The 26,807-nt window shown below is 53.4% G+C and overlaps 1 protein-coding gene across 3 annotated transcripts in view; it reads left to right on the top strand.

Annotated features, from left to right (window-relative positions):
• Positions 1-498: 498 nt before the first annotated feature.
• The window catches only part of HNF4A (hepatocyte nuclear factor 4 alpha), a gene marked incomplete at both ends in the record, with an annotated part of 33,395 nt that continues 7,086 nt past the window's right edge, over positions 499-26,807 (top strand). Inside the window, 4 exons of one of the 3 annotated variants that reach the window (XM_082065450.1) lie at positions 499-547; positions 21,109-21,283; positions 23,126-23,220; positions 25,662-25,768. In XM_082065450.1, coding sequence (XP_081921576.1) covers positions 499-547; positions 21,109-21,283; positions 23,126-23,220; positions 25,662-25,768 — 426 coding nt within the window. Of the gene's footprint in view, positions 548-17,332; positions 17,454-21,105; positions 21,284-23,125; positions 23,221-25,661; positions 25,769-26,807 lie in introns of those variants that run through there. The other 2 variants (XM_082065448.1, XM_082065449.1) reach the window with 2 other exon arrangements.

The following is a 26,807-nucleotide window of genomic DNA, read 5'->3' as shown; positions in this document are numbered from 1 at the left end:
CCCTTGCCCACAGGCAGCCGCAGACTCGCTTTTCCCATCACAGGCGGGTGATGGCACAAAAACCGGCAGCGCCCGGGTGCTGCGGAGCCAGATCCAGCTGCTCCATCCCCCCCGCAGCCGGGGGTGAACCCCAGCCCGGCAGCTGCCCCGGCCTTGACACCAGGTGGAAACGAGAGCCCCAAAAGAGTCCAGTAAAAGCCATGTTTGAGTTTCTAGCTTGGCAGCAGTTACTATAGCTACAGCGACGGCACCTTGCAGATTGGTTTCCATAAGAGCTTGGTTACTATTTAACATCTCCACCCACATTAGCCCTGATTAAGCGAATCAATAAGATAACAGGAGAGGCAGGTTTCCTCGCCCTGCCTCTCCGCGCTCCCTCCTGCCTGCACCTAGTTCCTTAGTGAAAGACATTTTTATTTATTTATTTAGATTTCTTTTTTTATTCCTCTACTTCCTCTGGTTTTCACCCCAAGTCCCCATAGCAGTAGCCGGCGAGACATGGTCAATGTAAGCACCCAGCTAAGCGCTAAGATGGAGGCTCCATATGGTGAGTACAGCGTTCCCATCGCCCGCGCTGCTGCCCCGCCGTCACTCGTGGGAAGCGGGGCTGGGAGCGGGCAGCAGCCCCCGGCCCCACGTCCCGGCCCCGCCGCGCTGCCAGCCCCACCAGCACAGGCACCTGCAAAGCTGGAGATGGAGGCAGAAAAAGGGTTCCCAATTACCTTTTATATAATATATACATATATATGCATTTTTTCCCTTTCACTCTGCTCAGCTTGAAGAAGAAAGCACGTGCCTGAGGGAGCAGAGCCGTCCGTCCCGCTGGCAGAGGGGCTGCTGCAGGCTTTGCAGCAGGAGTGGCAGCAGTTTAGGAAGGAGGTGACACGCTGCCCCAGCGCAAAGGCTGCGGGAGCGGGCACAGCGGGCGCCTGCCCGCGCTGCTGCTCTGGCCGAGGCTGGGCTGGTGTTGCTGCTGGGCAGGTTTGGCAGCAGGGAGAGCGGTGCCTGGACAAAGCGCAGCCTCCAGGCTCTGCGGCACAGAGCATCAGGCACATGCTGCTGCTCAGGGTGCCCCAGCGCAGGGAGATGCCCACGAGGCCTGTGCTGTGCTCCCTGGCTGGTACCAGCCATAGGTAGCCCTGTGCTGCTGCTCACCTTGGCTGTGCCAGATGCCAATGGCACCAAATGCACATGGGGGAATGGGTGTCCATCCCTGGGCTATCATCATCCCCCTGTTATCCTCAGGACAGGTCCAACCAAGTGTGCCTGTGCTGCAGCTTTCCTGCAAGGTGAGGGGCTGGGGCTGTTTTGGTCCTGTGTGATTTGGGAACCCCAGTTTCCTGGGCATGGCCAGGGCACGGAGTGAGGCCCCAGCAGACAAAGTCTCACAGTAACAAGGTTCTCCATCCCTTCTCCATGGCTCTCCATCACACTCCATGGCTCTCCATCACACTCCATGTCTATCCATCACTTCCTTGTGGCTCTTCATCATTTCCCTTGGCTCTTCATCACACTCTGTGGCTCTCTATCACATCCCTTGGCTATCTATCACTTCCCCAAGGCTCTCCATCATAACTCTTGGCTCTCCATCATTCTACCTTGTCCTCTCCTCACTGTAATTTTCACATCCTGTTCCTCTTCTCCGTTACCACTCCTTACTCATGAACACTCCCATCGCCACCAGTCCGCACTCCAGCTGCTGCCTGTGCTGCAGCCAGGTCCCAGGAGGGCTTGGGGAGCTCCCAGGCCACCATCTCATGCTTTGCTCATGGCCCCGTTCTGGGTGGTGGCTTCTCTTGCTCCAGGCCTGCAGCCTCCTATGGGTGCCACATCCTCCCCTGTGCTGGCCACCCTGCTGGAGAGAGACTCTGTGTCTCCATGCCCCAGCTCCCAGCATTTCACAACTCTCCAGATCCCTTTAGTTTTGGCTTATGTGGCCCCACGGTGAGCCGCAGCCAGATGCGGGGATAATCAGCGTTTTCATGGGTCAATTGGCTTATTGCAATGAAACATATAGGAACTATATAGCATGTGCAAAGCATCACTGGGACTCAGACGAATGCTGAGTTTTTCGTCTGTCCAGAGCAGGTTGTGGTTTCGCGTCCAGCTGGTGCTGCTCTGACAACATACAAGGAGCCACACGATGAAGGCTGCTTGTGAGCGGGTACAACAAGGGCTCAATGCCTCTGAGATGTATGAGGGTTGGATCCTGGAGTGAGGGCTCCTCTGTGGGCTGGTCCAGCAGCTGCAGGTGCTGAGCATCCTCCAGGCTGAAGCCCCATGTGTCACCTGCAGGACAGGACACTCCTCCTCCCCTGCTGCTGGTTCCTGACCCGCCCAGCTCACAGGGACTGGCTTGTGCCTCATTTGCAGGAGAACGGGACTCAAGTGATGTTCCCATGCGCCTGCGAGACACGGCAGTGTAGGGTGGTTTGGTCAGGGTGCCCCCGAATCCAGGGTGCCTGTGTCCTGCTTTGCCCCAGGGTGCAAAGCCAGCCTCATTTCTGCAGCAAGCAACAGGCTTCACCTGACAGGTGCAACCCAAGGAGCTGACCAACCTCTTTAATCACTTACAATTAAGTTCTTCTGCTCACTTGCAGCCGGCTGTAATACACGCAGCTGCTTGCCAGCCCCGGTACATCAGTGACCTTCAACACAGGCAGGCAAATCTTTCCGTTGTTAATTTTCTCCCGATTTTTTTTTTTTAAATCCTGATTTTCTCCTGATTTTTTCAGCCCGATGGTCAGAGACCGAGTTGTGGCCCGAGCTGGGGCAGGCGTGGGCAGAGCCGGGCGCCACGGGGCGGCTGGGGAAGAATCACTGCCCGTCCCACCTGCGGCTGCTCTCCCCATCTGCTCCCGCGGCCAAATGAAGCTCCATCAGGCTGTCGTGGGGCTGGGCTGCCCAGCCTGGGGCCTTGTAAGGGGGAGAGAGAAAAATAATAAGAAGAAAGCGAGATGGGCCTCCCAGACCAAAGCAAGAGGAAGCTCAGAGTGTTGGCAGAAGGAGGGGAGTCCTCATAAATAAAATGGGTGAAAAAGTTATCCAAATAGAGGCGAGGAAGGGCTGGCGGGGTGGGAGACTGGGCAGTGCCTGGCTTTCAAAGAATCATAGAATCGTTTAGATTGGAAAAGACCTTTAAGATCATCAGCTTCAACCGTTAAACTAACACTGCCAACTCCACTTCTAGACCATGTCCCCAAGAACCTCATCTACGCATCTTTTAAACCCCTCCAGGGATGGTGACTCCAGCACTGCCCTGGGCAGCCTGTTCCAATGCCCGACAGCCCTTTCCATGAAGGAAGTTTTCCCAATATCCAGTCTGCCGTGTAGTGCCAAAGGTTTCTTGTCCCCAGCACCCTGCATAGGTATCTGGGGGAGAAGGGAGCGATGCCACAGCTCCCTGAGAGCTGTGGGGCTGGGGACACGCTCAGCATCCCAACCCGCACCTGCCGAGGATGGGCTGTGAGCTAGAAATGGCTTCTCTGAGCATGCGGGTGCTAAAACCCCCAGGGAGGCTGCAAATGGGTGTGTGAGAGGGTGCGGGATGGAGAGGGGACGAAGGGACGGTCCCCTCCTGGGCAGTGAGGAGGCAATGAGCTCCTGGCTCCAATTTAAACTCCTGATGAGAGTTGGGCACAATCCGGGCAATTGCCCTCCATTCTGGCACAGGCTCTTCGTACTTCAGAAGCTGCTCCCGGAGCCGGGGATCCTGTGGGCAATGGTTATGGCACCGCCGCGTGATCAGGGCCAGGTCCGTAAAGCAGCTTTGGAAATTCACTGAAAAATGTGAGACATCAGAGCTGCTCAGGCATTTTGGTCAGATGTGGTGAATAGTTTCAGCCGAAGAAGACAGGAGGAGGCAGAATTTCTGAGTATTTTTTTTCTTTTCACTCTGAAGCAATAGTTTTTCATTGCCAAACGCATCTAATTTTTTATGGCTTTCCAACAGATATGACCCGAACTGGGCTTTTCTCCTTCGATTTTTCATGCTGCTATTTAATTTCTCTGTTTACTCCTTGTACTCTGTGTCCATGGCCCAGAGGCCATCAGGGACTGGTAGGTGTTAGGACACCTGGCACAGCCCCCTTCCCTGTCCCCACTCCTGCTGTCACCATTGGCTCCTGGGGCAGCTGTAACCCTGGTGCTGGCAGGGTCAGCACTTCCCAGGGCAAGAAACAGCTGAGCAGGGTCTTGCTGCACCCAGCAATAAGTGCTGGGATTTAGACGGGATGCAAAAGGGACAATCGCTGCTTTAGCCACCCTGGCCCCATCCTGAGTACTGTTTGCTGGCACTTGGTGGAGGTTTCCCCAGGGAAGAGCTGGCAATGTTCCCGTCATCGTGGGGTCTGCAGGGATGATGCTCAGTGCCGTGGGGCGGCTGCGATCACCAGTGGGGTTGCGACTTCACCCGCACTGGGGCAGCCGCCTCACCCCGGCCGCTTATCAGGCCAGCAGCACACCCTGGTCCTCGGCTTTGCTTGAAAACACGATGGTATTTTTATAAGGGGGAGTGAGCAGAGAGAGCGGCTCTCAGCAGGCAATGAGCTCCAGCGCTGGGAGGCGGGTGGCGCGGGGCTGGCAGCTGGTTTGAGCTCCGCAGGGCAGGTGTCGCTCTGCGAGTCAGACACGCTCCGCTAGGATTCTGCTGACATTTTTTACGTGTCATTAGAAATGGTGTTGATTTAAAGTGAGTGCAAACGGGTGGTGAGTGATGGTGGTCCTGCAGACAGCGAGGTCTGGGCAATTTGCTTTTACACACAGCAATAACCGCAGAGGGTGCAGGGTTGGCAGGGGGGACGGGGCAGAGCCAAGGGGTACGTTGGGCAGGGGGACACCTGCATCTCTGTCAGAGGACTCAGTGCTAAAACAGGGCAAAGACTGCAAAAAAACATCCACAACTGTTTGTGTTCAGGCTCCTTCTCTGTTTGCTTTCCTCAAATATTCAAACAAACAAGGCTTCTGGCAGAAATGTTTGTGGAAACAGCAAATGTTGCAGAATGTTCACAGAAGGCAAATTTCAAGGTAGTGGCTGTATTGTGAACGCAGGGCTGACGGCTCCGCTCGCCCACACTGGGCAGAGGCACCACATTCCCACTGGGGCCTCTGAGCTCAACTGCGTCCCAGAAGCAATTACTCCCAGGAATGGCTTGTGTCCAAGCTTCAGCCTGAGCAACAACAGAAATTATCCAGCAAATCCCTTTAGGAAATACATCCTTCAAAAAATGATGATGCAACGAAGGTGCGAGAGGAGCAGCTCCAGGCAGAGCTGTGGAAAGGCACCAGCATCCGAGAAGCAGGTGGAACCTGGCTCTAAAAAGCTGAAGGTCTGCACAGCCGGACCAGATTTTCAATTCCAAATGGCTGCAGCCACTGGAGGGATGTCATCTCTAGCCTTGCGGCACCAGGAGCCCCAGTGCCAAGGGGCAGGTGGAGCCAACACCACGGGCTCAAGCCCTCCCAGCACCAAGGTGTCCCTGCGGGCTCAGCCAGTGCTGGCATCTCCTGGCGGGAAGAGTGAAGGTGGGAATGGGAATACTGTGGGCCTCATGCTGTGGGTCACCATGCGTGGGCCATGTCCCCTGTGGTGATGCTATGGGAGCTCTGACACCTTTTCCCTCACTGGACATCCAAGCTGGTTTGACATACCGATTTTCTTCGCAGCCCTACAGATTTCTCACCTTGCTCATCCCACGCCAGGGCAGCGCCTTCCCCACAGGTCTGCCCATTTACTCTAAAATCACCCATCAACACGGGTGGCTCAGCTCCTGCCACCAAGTGTGTGGCACCCAAACCCACCAGCATGGGACCAACAGGCACCTTTCACCTGCCTCTGCACTAGAAACATGTCCCAGCCATGGGTGTGTGCAAGATTTTATAGGCGATAACCCCTGGGAAAGTGGGAAATGCGGGGAGAGCTGTACACTCAGCTTCCTGGCATGGCCCAACGCTCTGGGTAGGAGAGCCAATGTCAACAGATAGACCTGAAGGAAGGAGCAAAGCCAAATACATGGGCACTTCTCAGAACAAGAGCTGTAAAACCTGCGCAAACCTGAACAAGTGCCACAACACTCTTTTATACGGTCAGAATCAATAGTCGAGCCCACTCAACGTGTTTGCTGACACATAAACGACAGCCACTGCACCGTGTTTATGGCCCAGAGCTGTTGATGGAGGCTGCAGAGCCCGGCTCCTCCCGCCCCGCTCAGCCTCTTCTCTCCCCTCTGCTCCCAGGGTAGGCTCATCATTGTGCCGCACGGTCCCCAAAGCCTTGACACCTCATGATAAGAAGCTGCTGCTTCTCATCTCCATCATGCCAGCATGCCCATGGCTTCCAGCCAACTGGGCAAGTCCCACATCCCACCCTGTCATGTCTGTTGGGATGGCAGGATCCACGCCACCACCCCCGGTGAAAAGCAGCAGCCCAGCCTGGGAAGAGATTCACCGGTGCTAATGCTGTCCAAGGAATAAGGAGGCAGGAGGGGCAAACAGCCAGGCTTCAGATCCACAGCCCAGACTGCTCCCCTGTCTGGAGTTTGCTGCCTTTGAGGACTAAAGGGTGGTGGGATGGAGGTGGTGGCTTTGCCACCACATGGACACCCTGGTGGGAGCAGAGCCGGGTGCTGCTCGCAGCTCCATCCATGTGCGTGTGTCGCTGCCACCGCCTGGGAGAGCTCTCTGCTCACCTGGGTGTGTTTCCCTGTTACAGGTGTTAAAACACAGGGGTGAAGGGAGATGTCATGGGGTTATGCACAGTTCAGACCCAGCCCTGCCTCGATGCTGCTCCCTGATCCACGCTGGGCATCTCCCCCATCACCAGCACACTCCATCCCCGGGCACAGAGGGGTACAGACCTGCCAGTCATGCCCCACCCCTGACCCATCAGGAAGCTGACGGCAGCTGCATGATCTCCAAATTAATTTGAATTCACCCCAGGCAGCCCCAGGTGCGATTGGAGGCTCATACAGACAGGGCAGGAATGGTTTGGGAATGTTTTTCCACCATTAGAGTCGTACCTTCGAGGTGGCACTTGTGTTCCAGCATCTTTGGAGGGCAGGAACAAGCTGTCTCCTCCTTGGCACAGTAAAAGGAGAGGTGGTCTCGGTGGGAGAAAAGTCACCCGAGGAGGAAGGGAAGTGCAGGAAAATGGGTTTCAGATGGGCTTGGCTCTGAGCTGGTCCCTCTGGGTGTGGAGGCTGACAAGGTGTCGCTTGCTCCTGGCATGGTCAGGGCCATGGCCGAGCAGCACCAGGCCACATTGCAACGACCTTCCAGCATTCGATTCATTGCTTGGCACCTGTGAAAACCCAGTGAAATGCCACTCTAATCCCTCACCTCATTTTCCTCCCCCCAGGCTAAGCAGGGTCACACATGCCAGCACACACTCCCTGCCAGGGAGACACATCTCGGTGCTCAGCAGCCGCTGTGCTCCCCGCTGGACCAGCGCCAAGCGAGTCAAGAGGAGCACAGCAAGTCACAGCACCTTCATCTTCAGAAAAAAACAGCGTGCAGCACTGCAGTGGCAGAGAGGGGTTTCTTGGCATACGGCAGTTGGAAAATCCCTTTTCTTCCTGCTGGGCTTGCCTTGGTCCAGCCACAGAGCAAGGCAGCAGCCGATTAGCTACCTGGGACATGGAGGCTCCTGGATTCCCCATTGACAGCACCAACATGCACAATTGATTAAGAAATCTCAGCCCTGAGAGTTTTTCAGTTTCCTCCGGAGAGGACGGGCATTGCACAGAGCAGGCAGGGACCCAGGGAGCTCTGGCAGCGATGCCCCCGGGGCAGTTTGAACCACTGGAAATGGTCGTGGGGCTCTGCAGGACACAGGGCTCGGGGCTGCCCAAAGATGGGGAGCACCACATGCTCAGCTCCCTGTCTGCTGCCCTGCTCCATCCTCACTTCTCCCATTCCTGCATGTCGTGACAGCAGCTGGGAGGGGAGAGAAAGGTTGTTACTCAAGGATATGGAGTTCTGGGTATTTATATAGAAACACTTTAAAGTGAAAACAGCCAGCCTCTCCCTGGAGATAGAGTCAGACTCACTCCTGCTGTTAAACACACCCAGGTACATTTTCTGGAGCAGCCTCTAGAGCCGCATGTGTGGTCTGGCAGCACCTGCCCTGCCAAAAAGCAGTGCCAGGCCAGACACCAGGGTGATGACACCTTGGAAAGGTGGCCCGGAAAGCAGCGGCCATCACTGTGAGCAGCGGCAGCGGGGTGCAAACCCCGAGCCACCTTATAATTCCTCTCCAGATAGTGGGCAGAACCCTTTAAAACCTGTGGCTCTGCAGCACAAACTCCTGCTCCCCATCAAATCTCATTGTGACCAGCATTAAGGGATTAGCCGGTCCCTGCTGCTGCACCACAGCCAGCTCTGGGCATGGCTCGTGCCCCGCTGCCCGCGGGGGGCTCGCCGGCTGGACAGCCCCATCGCAGGGTGAGACTCCCCTAGCCCTGCCCGCGGAGCTGAGCACCCCTGGAAGATGAATGGCAGCAGATATGACCTGCTCCAGCAAACACCAGGTACCCCCCGCGCTCCCCCTGGCACTTGCAGAAGTAGCCATGCAGCCAGGTTATGCGACCAAAGGGCATTAGCAAACCCCGGGGTCTCCAGTGGGGTTTTGGAGCAGCCAAAATACGCTGATCCCACAAACACGTATTGTTTGTCCCCATCTGATGGGACCCCAAGGCTCTGGTTTATTTTTTCTTTGTGCAGAGCGAACATGCTGGGTTGGTGGAGGGCGATGGCTGGTGATGCCAAGCTCAGTTCTGGGGCTCTCAAGAGAGGTGCCCCAATGTGGGCGGCGTGGTAGAGTGGGGGCTGTGACGCCTGGGGGAAGAGGTGGTGGAGTTGGACTGGCGTCCCACAGACACCCCAGTGATTGCCTGCACCATTTGGGAAACAAATTGGTCATTCTCAGCCCAGTTCCCAGTGTCTGGCATTGCTGCAGCCTTGGGAGCCCTGGGGACAGATCCTACCAGCTTGTGGCACAACCTCAGGTCCTGCCCTGTTTGCTGCCTGCTCGGGAGCCAAAGAGGTGTGCAATGGGACTTACCCAGCCTTGTAATGAAAGCTTAAAATGAACTAAGAGAAAAACACTTTCAATGCAAACTTTATCAGTTGCAAAGAGCTCTTACTAGAAAGGTTTCTTAGGTTTCAGTATGGAGGGGAAGCAGTGAGGAGACTGGCTGGGCTTGGGGTGCTGCAGGGGGGTTTGCAGGCACTCAGGCACATTTTGAGCATCCCAAGCCCTGGACCGCTGCATCTCGCAGAGCCTCATCCACAAAACATGCTGCCAGCCTCAGCAGGACCCCAGGGTACAGCAAAAATCCTGGGGCTCCTCTTGCTTGAGCAGTGTCCTCCAAAGCACAGCTTGTGCTGGAGGGGTGGGTTTGTGCCTCCAGGGGCAGCCTGTACCCCAAGACACCATCCCGTGGGATGAGCTCCCCACACCAGTGCTGTGCTGGGAGCCATGTGCTGGGAACTGCTCCCAGCAAATACCTGCCCTCTTTATCAGCTGGCGATTGATTTAGAAAAGTTAATGGCTTCAGCATCCAATGATACGTTTAGTAGAAATGGTTCATTTCCTCAAATGATGTAGTTTATGGTCATAATATATTTTAATTTCCTTATGATACAAGAGGCCAACGGCACCAGGCCTTGTAGGAGCGTAAAGGGACAAATAATAGTGTTATCCTGTCTTGGAGACATAGGTCAAATACTCAGAGGCTAATCAGCAGTTTGCCATGTTTGTTAGCCAGGAGCCAGGCGGCTGGCACTGCAGTGTCCTGGTCACGGGTTTATGGGACTGTGGAGGCGTGTGATCCCCTCCCCTTGTTGTCCCCGTATAACAAACCTTGCATGTCAAAAGCTTGGACGTGCCTGTACCTTGCTTTCTGCGGTGGTTTTTTGTTCTGTGGCAGTGGATGGGAGGGTTGTGTTGCGCAGGAGGGTGCTGTGGTGGCCGGGGGCTGCAGGGCTGCAAAGCTGCTGTGGATGTGGAGCTCCTGAGGACTGTTCTGCTTCCACTTTACTCCCCTGGCGCTTGCTGTGCACTGGCAATTGAGGGCGCAGGGGACAAGACAGACTACTCAGGCACTTTGCTCGCTCCTGTGGAGAAAAAGCATTTTGTATTAACTTGTTTCCTTCTGACTCCAGAAACCAGAATCTCTCGTATTTTAACTTACCACCCCTATTTATTTTCTTTTTCCACGCCCAGCCTACCTTTCCCAGTTCAGACCTGACCAGTTCTCCAGCCTTTCCCTTTCCTCAGATGCTCCCCTCATGTTCAGCCCCCCAGCCCGCGCTGACTTTGCCAGACCAGGGCACAAAGAGCGTGGCTGCAGCAGCCTGTGGCTGCCTGATTCAGGATGCTGCTTTCTGCCCTTGATTTACCCCACTCCAGGGACACAGACTCAGGTCGTCCCCCTGCTGCCCTCGCCCCACTGCAGCTCTTCCTCTACACCCCCGTTTTGCAGTCTTCAGTCTTAATTTCCAGTGAGAAATGATTCTGAGAGCCCCAGCAGCGACTGGAGGTCTCTTCCAGCAGGCATGGCGTGCTGATGCACCCACCTTTGCAAAGAGATATACATTTTTTTAAAAAAGTAAAACTTGCTTTGTAACCTTTGTTGATTTTGGCTGTTCTCCTCCACCTATTGCTCCACCAGCTGGAACGATTCAGGGGCTGGTTCATGTGTATATAATGAATGTGTAAAGTCGATGAAACCTCAAAGCCCTGCAAACAGCTGGCAGGGGTGAAGGGAGAGACTCACCTGCCAGACTGCGAGCTCAGGAGGGACCTTTTTCCTGGGAAGCTGCAAGATTACTTCATTGCCAAAGGGATCACATCCACTTGCTAAACACATTCTCTCCAGGTCCAGACATGGTTTGCTGAGATCCCTGCCATACCAAACACGTGAGCTGGTGAGGCACGGAAGGCACGAGGTGCTCATTGCTGGCAGCAAACCCTTTTTCCAGTGCTGCTGTTTCCCCGTGGGCTCTGCTCCCCCATTTAAACAAATGTCCTGGTTTTGGTTGAAACAAGACCAATTCTGTTAGTGAATTTTCCTTTCAGCTAGGTTCTTCTAAGTAACTGCATTTTTCTGAAGTTGGCTGCATGTTTTTTCAGACAGTGCTCGCTCCAGAGCTGATAACACCTGATATTTACGGTTTTAATGCTGGATTTGAGCTGAGCATCTGCCAACATAGACGCTGAAGCGGCGCATGGCAAAGTCAGAGCTTTTCTGGATTTTCTGCTAAAAAGTCAGGAGAGTGTTTTGCTGGAAAACGCAATGCCCGCAGTGTAGGGTTTGGATGGGACAAGCGGGATCAGCGGTGGGAGCTGTAGCTTGGGTCAAGCTGCAGCCTGTGGTGTAATGGAAGATGAATCTACCCATCCCTGTTCCTTGCTTGGTCTTGAGCTCATTGTGTGATTTTGTGTAAAAACACAGCAGGCAGGTTTCCAGAGCCACGAGTGCTGACCTGGGGTCCCAGGGGACAGGTGCTGGTTTTAGGGGCTGCAATGCAGCCAGAGCGATTGCAAACACAAACCAGCAAATGCATCGGTGTTTCGGAGCACAGCTGCCCTTCCAAGAACAGCTCAGACTTACTGTCCTTGCAAAGCAACAGCTCCCAGGAGCTCTAATAATTACTTCCTCAAGTGCTCAGAGCCTTTGTTGACCCCTTTCTGGTCCTGGGGCGAAAGGCATGCACAGCATTATCAGTATAGGCTGAAATGGCCTGTCTGTGCCCATGTTTGCAGTTCTTTCCCTACTGCTTTTGCATAGCAGCTATTTGTTAGCCCCATCAATCGACTCCAGCTCCAACATCCATCTCAGCTTTGGCTGAAATGCATGTTGCTTTTGGAGAGGAGTTCAAGCAGAGCCTGCCATCTCCTTTGAAGAGTCTCTTCCCCATGTCCAAAAACCACCTTGATGATCCATATGGTGATTTTATGGCCTGGGGGCTTAGACTGTTGTGGTTGGTTTGACCGCTTTTTGACAGAATAACTTTGGCATTGGTGAGAAATACCTTGAGGTTGCAGTGAAGCTGCCTCTGTCACCCTTAGCTCAAGGTACCACCACATGTCACAAGCTCACCGGTGACAGCGCGTCCAGGTCTGCTCAGGCATCGCCTGTCCTGGGAATCGCCCTCAGCTCCAAACAGCATCTGTCCCAGCTGCAGATAATAAATCACCAAGAGCGATTTGTTGTTGAACAGGATGATAAAACGCCTGTGTCTTTCCCCAGGCACGGGCTGACACACGCCTGTGGTCACCTCCTGCCTCTCAGGGTGGGATCTTTCTGATCCACCTCCCGGGATAGAGGTGCTGGATCTTTCTGGTTCACCTTCACAAAATGTTTTGCCAGGGCAGGGATGTGCTGCGTGTGGCTGGCAAAGGGCAAACAGCCTGATTCTGCTGAATCATCAGTTTTCCTGGAGGCTTCTCGGGAGCAGAACCCCGTCTGTGTCTGTCATATGATTGCCTGGAGCAGAGGCAAAGATCCAGGGGCTTGTTTCAGCTGCGCTGACCTGCAGCCCCCCAGCCCCTGCCAAATTCCTTGGAGCTGCTTATTAACGCACTGACAACTCTGCTCCAGGTCACGGCACGCTGAGGCAGAAGGCAGAGGGGTCTGACGGTCTGGCCTAAATATCCCTGTTTGCAAAAAAGTCTGACAAAACACAAGCCCTTGGCTTTATCTTTCCCATTTGGAAATAGCCACAGAGCAAATATACCTAAGGCATGAAGGGAGGGGGATTTATATTGACTTTAGAAAAAGCTGTTCTTCAAAAACAGGAAAAAAAGCTCATCCTCGAGCTGTGCAGACCGGCTGCTGGACCCAAAAGCCCTGTGCTGAGGCTTAAAGGCTGCCTGCTAATCTGTAGCAGTTCTGTGTGAGCAAGTCATGCAGTAAACTGCTCTCTGTTAATTTTTTAGTGCAGAATAAACAGGTCAAGAAATGATTAGCATGAGAATAAGTTGAGCTTAATCGGGAGAATCAGAAAAGATGAGAGGGAAGAAGCAAATTGGAGTTATCAGTTAACCATATGGAGTGGTTCTGCCTCCACGAGCTCATGTTCCCCCTCATTTTCCATCCCCTCTGAAGCTGCCTTTTGTTGCCCCCTTCCCTAATTTAAATGATGAGCTAAAATTGCTGGCATAAGCACAACTGAAGCCCTTGTTTCTCCTTCTCATTTTCTATCTGCAATGGCTGCAGGTTATAAGGTTCCTACCTGGTTCTTCCTGATGGTCCTTCCCATTCCGCGTGCAGAAAGGGAGCTGCTGACGTTAAGGTTGAAACGCGCAAAATCCACTTTGTACAAGTACGAGCGCTTTGCTCAGGTGCAAAAGTTGTGGTGCGATCCTGGCAGACGCGAGGACTGAGCGGAGGCATCCGTGGGCAAGGGGAAGAGCAGCCCTCAGGATTGCTTGGAGTGGAGTTTGGTCAGTGGTCGGAGATCTATATTCTCAGATAGGCAGGACTTTGTCCACAAACTGGAATTTGAAATTTCAAAGGGGAAAACAAAAAAAAAAAGCCCGAAGGGACCTTTGCATGTGTGGAGATGACTACACTGGTGACGTTCCCCTGGGACTTTTGTTCTTTGTCTTGCAACTCAGCTTCGTGCTTCCCCAACAGCTCGCTTGGCCAAACGGTGGTGGGCTGAGCAGGGGTCCTGACCTTGCTTGGGGCTTTCCTGCTCTGGAGAGGTTTCAGAGCCGAATCCATCTCTGCTTCTCTTGCACACCAAGGAAAAGCTTCTCCAGCCCTGCAGAGGCCTTGGAGCTGCGAGTGACGAGGCAGGAGTGATCTGGAGTCAGGGCTGCAAGGGACAGCGGTGGCACCACTGATATAAGTTGAGGTTGGTCCTGCTGGCTGGACCTGCTGGTTGGTCCTGCTGGCACTGGCATTTCTGCAGGGGTTTTCTTCAGAGTACAGAGCTGTAAGAGGGGAAAGCAAAGAGCAGGAGAGCGGCCAGGCAGCAAGTCTGCAGGTGACTCCAAACTGGGAGCTTTGGCTGATAGCCTGGAGCTATAAACCACACAGGGGGCATTGAGAAGATGGGGCCAGGCTCCTCACAGGGTGCATGGTTGGAGGAGATCAATGGGCATAACAATTGGAGAGAGGTTCAGGCAGCATCTAAGGAGAAACTTATTCATCACAAGGACAATCAAGTGTCGGTTGCCCAGAGAAGTTGTGCAGTCTCTGTGCTTGGAGGTGTTGAGACCTGAGAAGATGAAGCACTGAGCAACTCAGGCTGCTCTCACAGCTGGTCCTGCTTCCCATAGGAGGTTAGAGTAGAGACCTCGAGGTGTCTTCTAACCTCAGTCATCCTTTGATCCTACAAAACCCTGTTCAACCCACTGGACGTGAAGAGCTAGCAAGCACAGTAGCTGATGGCATCCTTACCATAAATGCTCTATTAAATAGTCTGCTCCTGAGATCCTCCTTTACTGAGAAGCATGGATCTTATTTTCAGGGAAATCCCTTTTGCTTTGGTTTAATTTGCCTGTCAGGGATGTATAGATAAGGCAGAATTAGTGTCATAATGTGCCAGTATGGGAAAGGATTTACTGCTCAACAGATAAAAATTAGTCGCTTGGCACAGAACACTTCAAGACCCAGAGCTGTCTCCTTTGCAGCCATCTCCTAGTGTAGGAAACGATGGGTGGAGGGCACAAAAAACAGGGACAGGAGGAGAGAGGAGAGGGCCTGAAAGCTGAACTTCCTCTGAGCATCTGCTCTGGGAACAGTTTTTGCCTACCAGTGGGGGTTTGCCAGCTTCCAGTTGTCTCTCTCTGGAATAAAAATGACAAAACATCTTCTGTAGGACAGAATTGTTTCAATCAGCCCCATAACCAGCTGCTGATTTGAACATCTCCAACCTAAATGAGCTGCAGGGCTCCTGTTAGCTAGTACAGGCCATGACTACACTGGGAAGGTGTCTCAGAACCCACCATGCAGGGACATGGGAGGAAGACAAGGGCTCCCCAGGAAGAACATCCCTAGGCAGACATCCATCTCCTGCAGCAGATCCTGCAGCCAACGCATTTCCATCATGAGTCCATCTCCGGGGCAAAGGAAGCGCAGGGTGTCCTTGGCTGGTTTGGTCCTCAACCTCCACACCAAGATAAGAGATTTGGGAGGGGGCACTGGTGACAGATAAAGGACATCAGCAGTGAGAAAACTACAGTCAATATGGCCCCAGGGCGGAAAGCGCCATTGACAGTTCCAGCCTCGTGAGGCACTTAATGCTCTCCAAACTTCCCTGCGCCTTATCTACCGCTCTCCCGCACACGCCGCCTCCCTGGTGTCTATTCCTGGCCCTCTTAATCCTTCCTGCCCAGGGACCAAACGGCCTTTGCAGCCTTCCTTGCTCAGCAGGTGATTTAAGCAAAAGGTTTGTTTTGCTGAGTAGAGCAAAACAGGCCATGCTTTTACGATATTTTACTAGACGCTGTGGAAAATCCTGCACATATTTGACCTAGTGTCTGTAGCATTTATCTAATCAAAGGGATCACTGTGGCCCAGCCAGGATTGGGATGGAGGTCCCAGGGATGAGGCCATGGAGGGGGCTCTGCTCTACCTTAGCATCCCCATCGTAGCATGCACATCATTACAACAATTTTTGGCTCAGAACAGCTCCTGCCGAAGGAAAGAGCCACTGGCATGTGAGTGCAGGGAGCTCTGGCCTCTCTCTGGAGCACTGACCTGATGACTGTTTTCCCTGTACCAGTCCCAAGTGAGAAAACAGGGGGTCTCCCCTGTGGTCAGCTTCATTCCTGCAGACCTGTAGCCTTGGAGTGGTAGAGCTGGTTGGGAATGCTGTGTAGGTCGTAGTCTTAGGGGGCAAGGGCTGCTTGAACAATCCCTTGTGTCCCTAAAATGTGAATAGCAAATCATCACTAGCATCACTGCCCAAAGGCACATGCTGTTGTGGAGCCAGAGATCTTGGTGTCATGTTGTGGCAGCGACGCCACCGTGGCCAGGGCGGCTGGGGGTGCCAGCGGGGCCGGGGCTGCATTGGGGTGCCCGGGAAACACAAAGACAACCCAGCTGGGAGCCCAAATCAGCAGCGCGTGGACTCATCACCCGCTGCTGCTTGCGAAATCACGGGGATGTTTCCAATGCAGAGCGAGCTGATAGTAAACCACTGATTTCTGGTTCTCCCATGTCATCCAGCCAATGTAATTCAGCGATCAATTAAAATCCCACTTGCTGATCTTGCAATTACACTGGAATGTCTTGGTCCTGGCTAAAGCAGAGGAGTGATGTGCCCAGGGTCAGCTGGGGAGGGGAATAGCCGGGTTAGTAAGGAGGAGAGCACAGGCAGCTCTTCCACTCACCCCAGTCCCCCTGCTCAGCACCAGCAGGGTCAGACCCAAGGTCTGGGTGAGGTGGCAGAGACCTGACAGCACCTGTATCCCCAGAAGGAAAACTCCTGCTGCAGAGTAAAGCTCTGCTGTGCTCTGAAACACCTAATGAAAATTTTAAGACATGTCAGTGAAAACCCAAGGTTGGGGGGTGGCTGGCACAGGGTGGCTCCAGTGGTGGGACAGGAGCAGCCCCAGTGATGCCCAGGACACTCATGCCACCCCCCAGCCCCGCTTGTTGTTTGGGCATGGCTGCAGAGCAGGATCTGTTTATAGGGCATCCAGCCTCAGTAAAACTCAGTTTATAGGGAAGTAAAAGGAGTCATATGTTGTTACTTCGCATAGCAACGTGTAAATTGCCAGGCAGGTGCTGACCTTCTCTGATGAGGAGGGAGAAAAAGAAGAAGGCGTGGAAGGGATGGAGGGAGCAAGAGAAGGGAAAATCAGGGAGAGAAGGCAACCAGCGGCGTAGAGCGGAAGGCAAAGACAGAAGTGAAGAGCAACCTTGTTCTCCTGGCGGGGCTTTTTCGAAGTTTTCCAACCCAGGTACAATTAAGACCAACACCAGCAGCCCAGCATCAAGGTCAATAGCCCAGGAAGGAAGGTGTGCCCTCCTCGATGAGTGTCTGCTCCCGCAGTCCTGCCTGCGCCCCGGAGCCGGGATCGGCAAAGTGCCTCGCAATTCAATAATAAACAGTCAACAAGAATCACTGCTGCTCCACCAAAAAAAAAAAAGAGCTTAGCAGCGTTTGGCAGTGGGTGAGATGATTAAAGATTAACCCCCTGCCTCCTGCCTCCACCCCTCTGGGGAGTATAGGCCTTGAGGCTCAGCGAATCCTTTCAGAGAAATATTTGAAATAAAAGACAACAGATAGGGGACGCAGTGAAGGCAGAGGGAGGCAGAAGGGCCAATAGCCTCGGACAAGGGAATCGGTACAATCTGGCCCGTGTTTGCTGATGATAATGCGCCTTTCCAAAGCCCTAATAGACATGGAGATGGCAGATTATAGTGCAGCGTTAGACCCGGCGTACACCACTCTGGAGTTTGAGAACATGCAGGTGCTGGCTATGGGCAACGGTAAGTCCCCTCCATCTTCTCCTCTCCGCTGTGGGATGAGCTGGGGCTGCAGGACAAGAAGTCCATGGGGCAGCAGCCAAAATGCCACCAGGAAGGGCTGGGGCATGGAATGGGTGTCAGCCAGGGGGTCCCAGCAGCTCATTGGGGGGTTTCAGCTTCCCCTGGGGAGAAATAGAGGTGGCGGAGCAATGCTGTGTTTGGCGCAGGCAGGATGGTGCCCGGACACCTCGGCAATGGGCACACATCAGGAGCTGAGGGCAATGGGAGGTCCCCACGGGACATTCAGCCCAGGGACCAGGGCTGGGGCTGAGCATGGGTGGGTCTCACCACCCCCAGACCCCAACCAAGAGAAAAGAGCAGCCAAAAGTTTCTGAGCGACAAGCTGCTGATGGCTCACCGGGCAGACCGAGCCCATGGTTCCAGAGCAGAGCCAGTCCCATCCCAGTAGCGGCTGGAACCAGGTTTTCCCAGAGCAAAAAGCCATTTATTGCCTGGCAAGGGTGGAAATCATGGCAAGAAGTGATTCAAGCAATGTCCCGAGGCCCTTCCCCAGGGCAGTGCTGGGGTGCAGGGTGGGATCCCCTTCCCTGGGAGTGCTGCAGGGCTGGGAGGCTCAGCCCCTGGGAAGAGGGGCAAGGAAACCTGGTGAGGGTAGACAAGGGTTCCCATCCCCTCAGGAGGGTGGGATCACACTTAACCCACCAAGATTTGCAATCCTGGCCCACCTATTTGGGGACCAAGGAGTCTTGGTGATTAAATGCTCAGAGATAACAGGAGATTCTTCTCCAAGTCTCCCCTAAAGTCTCTCTAAATACGAGGTTAATGACTAAACGAAGCACGCTGCAGAAATGACCCCCCGAAGCCCTCTCCTGCCTGCTGTGTCACCCAGGCTGCCGGGGCACAGGGGGGCTCCCCCCTCGCAGCCTGTGCAGGTCTCCTCTGGGTCACAGCTCTGCCCCATCACAGATGTGACACCACAGTGCCAAAGTGGTGCAATAATCCCCCGCCACCCTGGGCCTCAGCTCCTTCTCTGCTCCCTGGGGCTGCTCCCACCCGCCCAGGGGTCTCAGGGCTGAGAGCAGCCCCCCCGGGCTCCACCGATGCCTGTCTGGACCCGCTGGGACAAGCCCAGGTCTTGCCCCCGTGTCCCTCTCCCACCCATCACACAGAATCTCTTGCATGAGGGGCTGTGAATCAGCCCCCCCAACATCCAGGCTCCACGGGGCAGAGGGACACGATAATTTTATATGATGAGATCAGGTGCAACATGAAATATGCCCTAGGGGTGGATGAGTCAGCTGGATCAGGCGACACCAACACCTCGGCTCCTCCTCTGCCCAAACCCAGACCAAGGGCTGTTTTGACACCCCAGCAGCTGCCCGCACAACCTCTGCCTGTTAAATCTCACCAGTAAAACCTCTGCCTCCTTTTCTGGCCGAGGACAGCAGGAGAGCTCAGTCCCTGCCCTGCCCAGCTCCAGTCCAGCTCAGCAGTGACCAAGATTGCTGCTGTCACAGACCAAACGCATCCCGTGTTCCCAGACAGGCTTGGGGACCTCTTGAGGTGCTCCTGTCCGCCTAACACGAGTATCTAAGTGAGATCTTAAATTTTAAGTAGGATTTCTTCTTCCTTCTATTTACCTGAATTCCAAATCAATTCCACTACACCCACTTCACTGCAGCAGCCAGAAGCCCACTTTTCTGGCACTACAAAATATACTTAATTGGAAAATTATCCACTGGGCAATAATTTCATTTCAGTTGGCTATTAGACAAAAGATGTTGTAATTGCTTCAATAACGGTGCCAGTTTTCCCGTTCTATGTTCACCTGAGAACAGCACGATATACTGCTAAAAAGGGATTTACCTGGGCTGCCACAGATACACAAATAATGCGATTACAAGCAGATCATCTCTTCCTCTCTTGTGCAAGTCCTGTGTTTAGCTGAAACTGGAGATCTGACTTCACTTCTGGAATGACTTTCATCTAGCCAAGCCCTCGGGATGCATTTGGAGGAAGGAGGTTTTTGGAGGCCAGCTGCTTGCAGGGATGAGAGGTGACCGGAGCGGGCTGGGGAGGAGCTCAGGGCTTTGGTAGCCGAGAGAGGAGCTTTGCAAGCACAGAAATGCAGCTGTGGGACAGGGTGTGCCAGGCAAGGACAGAGAGAGGCAGCGAACTGACTGGGGAGAGAAATATCAGAGAGGCACAAGGAACTGGAAAGACCAAAAGATAGGGAAAGGAAAGCTGCTGCCAGAGCCAGGGAGGGGGTTGGATTGAGGTTTCCCTGTGCCAGCTCACCACCAGGGATCACAGGGTCCACTCCAGGTTACTCATGCCAAGGGATGGCATGAGGAAGCTGTGCAGCAACTGCTGTAATACTCCTTTCTCTGCAAAATAAACGCTAAAATTGTATCCCTGCCCCAGGCAGCCATGCCTTGGCCTCCCCCAGCACCCACACTCCAGCAACCAAAAGGAACCCTCTTGGGACCAGACCTTTTGTAGCTCCCTTTCTGCTGGGTGCCAAGTGGGAGCAGCTGTGGCCCTCCCGGGGTGAACATTAACTGCATCCCTGCCAAACCCAGAGACCAGGGGTTGGTAGGCTCAGGTATTAAAATCCCAGCAGGTTTCTATGACTTTGTAGATCCTGGGTATCATTTGCAACTGGGATTTCCACTGAGGCAGGGGAATGTGCCTGTGCTGATCCAGGAAAATGTGCATGGGAGGGGACAATTAGATCAGCTGAATTAAGGGCTGATCCCTTCAGCCTTGAGGTTTGTTTGGCTTGCTGCAGGGGTTTTAGTGTGGGGCTTGTATGGTTTCAAGACTTTCAGATGCCCTTTCCTACAGAGACTGCTGCAATTCCCCATCCTCCCAGAAAAGCCCTGTAGGTGCCAGCCCCCCCCCGGTCTACAAGGACCGTAAGATACACCAGTCTCAGCTGTGGAAGATAGCCAGCATACAGCCTCCTCCACGCTACAGCGTCACCCTTTCTTTCTTTCTGGATTAGCTTGATCGGTCCTTCCCTGCATGGATAGTGTTTGCCCACATGATTTTTTCAGCTGAAGTAATTGGAGTTTACCATGCACTTCAAGTCTTGTTCTCCTGAAGAACCACTGCGCAGGCTGGAGCTCCACACCTGGCACAGGCCTTCCAGCAAAGGGAGCTGGTCACCTTGTTTTTCTAAGTGTCTGCTTAGGGCCGTCCTGTGCTCTTTTGGTGAAATAACACAAACACTTCTCTAACAAATCAGCCTCTCACCCTGAGCTGAAATACTTCAGCTTTAACTCTGGGCCAACTTTTTCTCTGGCCACGCTACTGCAGCCCAAAGCGTCTGCAAATCCCTGAGGAATTTTGGCTCTGCCCTGTGACTCCTGCAAACGGGTTTCTGCTTAGTCTGAAGGCACAGCTGGAGTCAGGCCTTCAGAAAGAGCTGTCTCACCCTGGCACACCGGGGGCTTTTGCACACTCAAAATGCAATGACTTAAGACACCCAGAGCACCCACCACCCCTTACACACCTCTCTGAGCTGCTCCTGCTGCTCAGCCTGGCTGCAGCTGCCTGGTTCCTCTGAAAATCAAGTCTCTCACTGGAAACTGAGTTAGGAAAAGCTGTCTGTCTGCCTCACTGTCTTCTTCCCGTGTCCTTCCCCAAGCAGACACATCTCCATCAGAAGCAGCCAACCTCAACACTTCCAACAGCATTGGGGTGAGTGCGCTGTGTGCCATCTGCGGGGACCGCGCCACAGGGAAGCATTACGGGGCTTCCAGCTGCGATGGCTGCAAAGGCTTCTTCAGGAGGAGTGTCCGCAAGAACCACATGTACTCCTGCAGGTAAGGACAGAGGGGACAGAGTCATGTGGATGAGATAAAACAGTCCCTGGCAGCTGAAAGGCAGAGCCCTGTAAGTGCAGTAACATGGTCCTTCATCTTCATCCTTCCTGTATCCTCCACCACCTTCCCTTACCTCACCTCCCAGCTGGGAAGGGTCAGAGATCACTCTTGCTCTGGTTTTGCCCTCCCGTGATCACTGGGGAAAGACCCTGGGAGGTCTTAGCCCATTCTTTAGTGGCCAAACACGTGTTCTTGCAAATGGATATGGCCAACCGTGGATGTGGCCAGCGAGCACGGGGCTGCCGGGGGGAAGCCCTGTTACAGGAGCTGAGCACCTTGAGAGCAGCACAAACCCTGCTCCCGCCCTGGGGCACTTCAGTGGCTTCCCACCCCTTCTCCAGCACAAAGTGCCTCTGCCATGTACCTAAAATGCTGTCACTGCTTGTTACATGATTAAAAAAAACACTTAAGGAGCAACAAGCTGGGCAAGTGTAGTGTGCACATCTTTGAGGATGAGGCACCCGTTGCTCCTGCAGCTCAGGCACTGCAGCTTGTGTAGGTGGTGGCAGCCCACAGCTGTCCCATGCCACCGGTGGCTGGGACCTGCCTGCTCCCTGCTCTGAGCAGCACACACGTAGAGAGTCGCAGAGGAGACCGAGGAATCCTCAGCTCAGAGTGTCTAAATCACTCTGGATTTATGAGTGAGTTGCTCCTGATGGCCTGACAGCCACCAGGAGAGTGTGAACAACAACATGACTCTAAAATCAGAGTGACAGAAAGAAACCCCAGGCTTATAAGAGCATGTGAGAGCACATTGTTGCTGGTACCCCAGTGCTACTGAGGCTGGCTGCCCAGGGAGCCCCCTCCCCACAGCTCCAGTGGGAAAAGCCAAGGTGCCCAGTTCTTTGAAGAGTAGGGCTTTTATATTATAAATGCTATAGAAATGCTTAAAAAGCATATTTCAGACATCCATTTGGGGAAATCTTAGCTTGGGGCTTTAAAAAGTAGAGTAGAAACAAGCCTTTTCAAAAGCTACAGAACTGGGCATGGCTGGGAGCCCCTTCCCAGCTCCACGTGCCTTTGCCTTTACTTTGCAAGCTTGATCAATAAGCAGTAAATTAGACCAAATTTACAAATGAAATTCATGCTGCAAATGGTCACCAGGCTTGTGCTGCATGCAAAAGCCACACACATAGTGTTTGCCCCGCCATGTGTGGCGGATTTGGTGGTATGAGTGTGGAGGGAAGGAGCTGGTTGCTTCCCACCTCCTGTCTGAAGCACAGCTGGCTGCAGGGCTGTTTGCACACCAGAGATACTGCCCAGAGGTCAGAAGCAACCTGCCTGGATCCCAAAAACAGCCCTGGAGACATACAGGGACTTAAACCCACTTATTAAATTTGCTAGCTCCAGAACAACCTTCTACCCCTTTTTTATTCAGAATAAATGCATTCTTCCTCCTTTCTAATTGGGATCTAACTTACAAAGGAGGTTACCAATGTGGCTCTGACCTTCCTGGCTCACACTTGTAACTTCTCTGGGGCTTGTTAATCCATTATGAGCATCCTGTGCCTAGTGATAAGACCAGCAGCCCGAACTCCTGCATGTGACTGCCAGCTCTGGCTCATCCCTATTGAACATCCAGAGGCAGAGCAGAGGGCTGAGATGTTCAGTGCAAAGAAGAAACCTCAGGCTAAAGTAAGCGTGGAAATGGCAGGGCTGGGGCTCCTTTTTAAGGCTGAGCCTCTGGGAACTTGCTCTGAGAGCAGCCTGGAGCCTAGCGCACTGTCTTGTCCTGCCTTCAGGCTCAGTCTTGCTGCTCCTCACACCTCTCTTTCTTCCCAGGTTTAACAGGCAGTGTGTGGTAGACAAAGACAAAAGAAACCAGTGCCGATACTGCAGGCTTAAGAAGTGCTTCCGAGCAGGAATGAAGAAGGAAGGTGGGTGACGCTGTGGCTTCCCCGCGCTCCCCCCAGCAGCCGTCACGCTGCCTGCATCTGTGTGAGGAAGCCCTCGCAGCCCAAGGCCAGTCCCTGCCATGTGCACGCTCACCCTGTCGTCCCTCCGCAGCGCTCTCCTGGGCACAGATCCAGACCCCATCGCAGAAGGGCTTAGGGAGGGTTCTGGCCTCTAGTCATGAGCCCTGCATGTGCCCAGCCTGCCCATTCCCACCTGTGCAAAGTCCTTGCAAGCAGCCATCGTCCCAACAGTTCAGGGCAAGGCATAGGGGCCCTGCCTGCTCGCAAATTCAATGTCAGGGCCCCTTCTTGGGGCCTCTAAAATGCCAGCACGGACAAGCCCATGATAGCGCTGCAGGGCCATGCTTGTGTCTCAGAACTGCCCCTGCTTGCACACACTAGTCACACCCAGGGCTCTACAGCTCGCTCTCACTGACACGCGTCACCTGTGCTCCCCCATAGCTGGGGCATCCCAGCAATTTGGGAACGCTTCTCAACATCAGTGAAAAAGCAGAAACTTCAAAGAAGGTCTAGAAATTTGTTAACACTTTGGGAAAACTGCTTCAAGTGCTGTTGCCCCAGAGTCACCGCTAAAGCCACAGCTGGGTGGGTGAATCCAGCAAAGGTCCAACTGTCATTTTGCCCCTTTTTCTCATAATGTGCATATAGGTTCTGCTGACCTTCTGCAGAGAGGTTAGTTTTATCTGATACATCAGCCACAGCAGAAGGGATGCAGAGTAAGGTGGAGCATTTTGGCTATTTAACTCCACATGAAACGAGTTGATACCCACCCCCAGCATGGCACAGGCTCACCCCCCCCAATCCCCGGCCTCTCTGCAGCCCTGCCAGGTCCCCATGACTCACACGACAGGACGGGATTCAACCTACTGCAGCCCTGCTTGGTTCTCAGGAGCACTCACAGTGGCAAGGAAACTGGGGCTGCTGTGGTCCTGCTGGTCATCCCACTGCCGGTGGAAGGACAGACTGCCCAGCCCAGCCCAGAGGAGCTGCCAGCACCTCACAGAGCTCACCCCACTGGTGGCTGCAAAGGGACAACCAGGAGGCATTTGGCCATATTGTTCCATGTAGAGAAATTAAACCCTGTGCTCTCGCCATTTCACACTCCCTTAAAGAGAAACTTAGGAGAAAAGGGGTCCTTGAAGACAGCAGGGAAGTACCAGTGGTAGCCGGGCAGCTTGCCCAGGAACACTGGCCTGCACCTCTGGGCAGGAACATTTCTTCCGTGTTAAAGAAGATGAGGTATTGCTTGGCTTGACTTTTCCTGAAGAACATAGGAATCCCCTTCTCCCTGCGGTGCCCACTCATCCTATACCCAAAGCTTTGCTGCTGTCTGTTAATATTCAATAGAAGTTACATTAGGTGCATGACCAGCTAATACTGAGCAAACATTTGGAAAACATCATGGCGTGACTGAACTCGGGGGCCTGCTACTGATAACAAGCAGCATAACCTTGAGAGCTCCTATTTACAGCCGCTGACTGCAGGGCTTTTCATCTGGCCCAGCCTCATTATTGCTTTTTATCAGGTGGATTTATACATTGAGAACGTATCAATCCAGAGAGCCACCAGCGTAAGGCAGGGACTGTTCTGTCTCCTCTGCCATCGATCAATACCTTATTTGAGCAGATGGCTTTGGCATGGCCGTGGTGAGTTGTGGCCAGCTCACAGCCTTGTGGCAGAGAGGCAAATCCCTCGCCTCAGCACTACGGCTTCTGGTCTGGCTGCTGGCACCTCCAGACTCAAAGCCCAGGTCCTGAAGACTAGACCAAGCAGGGAAGCACGCTGAGGTCAAACCCGTCCTGGGACTGTCTTTACAATAAGGGATGAAAGAACTTTGTTGCTCTGGATAGAGCAGCAGGAGCTGTTCTGCACTTCTTTCCTTATTGTAACTTAGACAAAAGTTTTCCAACTGCACCTACCCAGTGCAAGAGCTTCCCAAACGGAGCTCACAGAGGTCATGCGGACAGACAAAGCAGCCACGCAGATGCTCGACTCCTCTATTTCACGCATAAGCTTTGGGCTGCATGCATGAGCATAGCCACCGTTTCAGACCCCATATCTTGAAATTCAAACACTTAAGAGCCAGACCCTTCGAAAGGAAACTTTCCCATTGAACCCCACAGGCTCTGAATGAGGTGTGTGTGCTCTGAAATGACCCTGTCCCAGGAAAGCCTAACAAAGTGAATGTGAAACCAGAACCACCAGCCGTAGCCGGCTCTCACGGGCATCCTGTCACAACCCAGACCCCGCTGCACCTCAGCCCTGCCAGGCAGGGGAGCTGCGAAACTGCAGCTATGGACGTGCTCCCGAGCAATGCGAAGGGCAACACCGAAAGTCAGGGCTAGCTTTTGGTGTTCATCACCATGAATGACCTGCAGCTCAGCCAAAATACTCTCTTGCAGCTGTACAAAATGAACGGGACCGAATCAGCACCCGGAGATCAAGTTATGAAGACAGCAGCTTGCCCTCCATCAATGTTTTGCTGCAGGCAGAAGTCCTGGCACAACAGGTAACCTTTCTTCTTTGGCAAATACAAAAGCATCAGGCACTACCTGGTCAGTAGAGCCAGTTTGTATTTTGTCTTCGAATTACCACCTCTTTTCTAAGTAACCTATCTGCCAACTCAACACTGGTTTTTCAAAGGCATTTGTTACCTGAAACCATCCCTTTAATGCTCCTTGGTCCAGAACTTAGTTGTAATGATATGCAACCATCTGTTCTGCTTTGATGGGACACATGAAGGCTGGAGAGTTGGAAGAAAATAGGGTAGAATAACTGAAACCCAAGGACCTGCAACCACCTAATCCAGCTGAGGGGCTGGCCTCCCATGAGCCTCCCTTCCCCATTATCTGTTAGGAACTTTGGATTCTGGCTTCCCACACAGTTTCACAAGAAATTAGTTATTATTTTCAGGGTTTGCTTGAAATTCCCCATTCCCACAAGCAGAAGAGGGATATGAGTTGCCAGCCCATATTCTTCCTTGCTTCACAGAACACATTACCCTAAAGACTGTCAAGGGAGATGCTCCAGGACATGACAGGACATGCCCTGAGCTCCAGGCTTGGGCTCAGGCTGCAAGGTCCACTTCCCCGGGGAGGGGACATGCCGGAAGGGCTACAGGCCAACCCTGTACACAAGCAGCACATCCAATCTCATCCCACATCTCACCTCATCCTACGCAGGCCCTAATGTATTTATAGACCCTATAAAAATAATATCAGTGCTGCTCCCAGAGGTGTGAGATAAAGAGGTCTCAAGTCACCAGATCGACAAGGGAAGGACATTTCCGGGACTCTGAGTCCTGCGCTGGGACCATATGTAAGTCTGGAGCAGGGTGTGCTGGTAAAAACTGCAACCATCGACAAAGCCAGGGGAGCTCCTGCTCTCCCACAGAGCACAGAGGGATTCATTAAACAAGGCAGGCTCCAGCGTGGTAATTGGTAACTTTTATGTGCTTGGCTAATTAGAACAAGATACTGCTCAGGAGCTGCTTTCTCCAAGATCTCAGGTCACTCACTCAGAGGTCTTTATTTATTTGCTAAGCCTTC

This window comes from Streptopelia decaocto, assembly GCF_964273445.1.
Source record: "Streptopelia decaocto genome assembly, chromosome: 14".
In the NCBI taxonomy this organism is placed as follows: Eukaryota; Metazoa; Chordata; class Aves; order Columbiformes; family Columbidae; genus Streptopelia; species Streptopelia decaocto.
The sequence above is the reverse complement of the archived record's forward strand: the minus strand, read 5'-3'. Positions and strand labels throughout refer to the sequence as shown.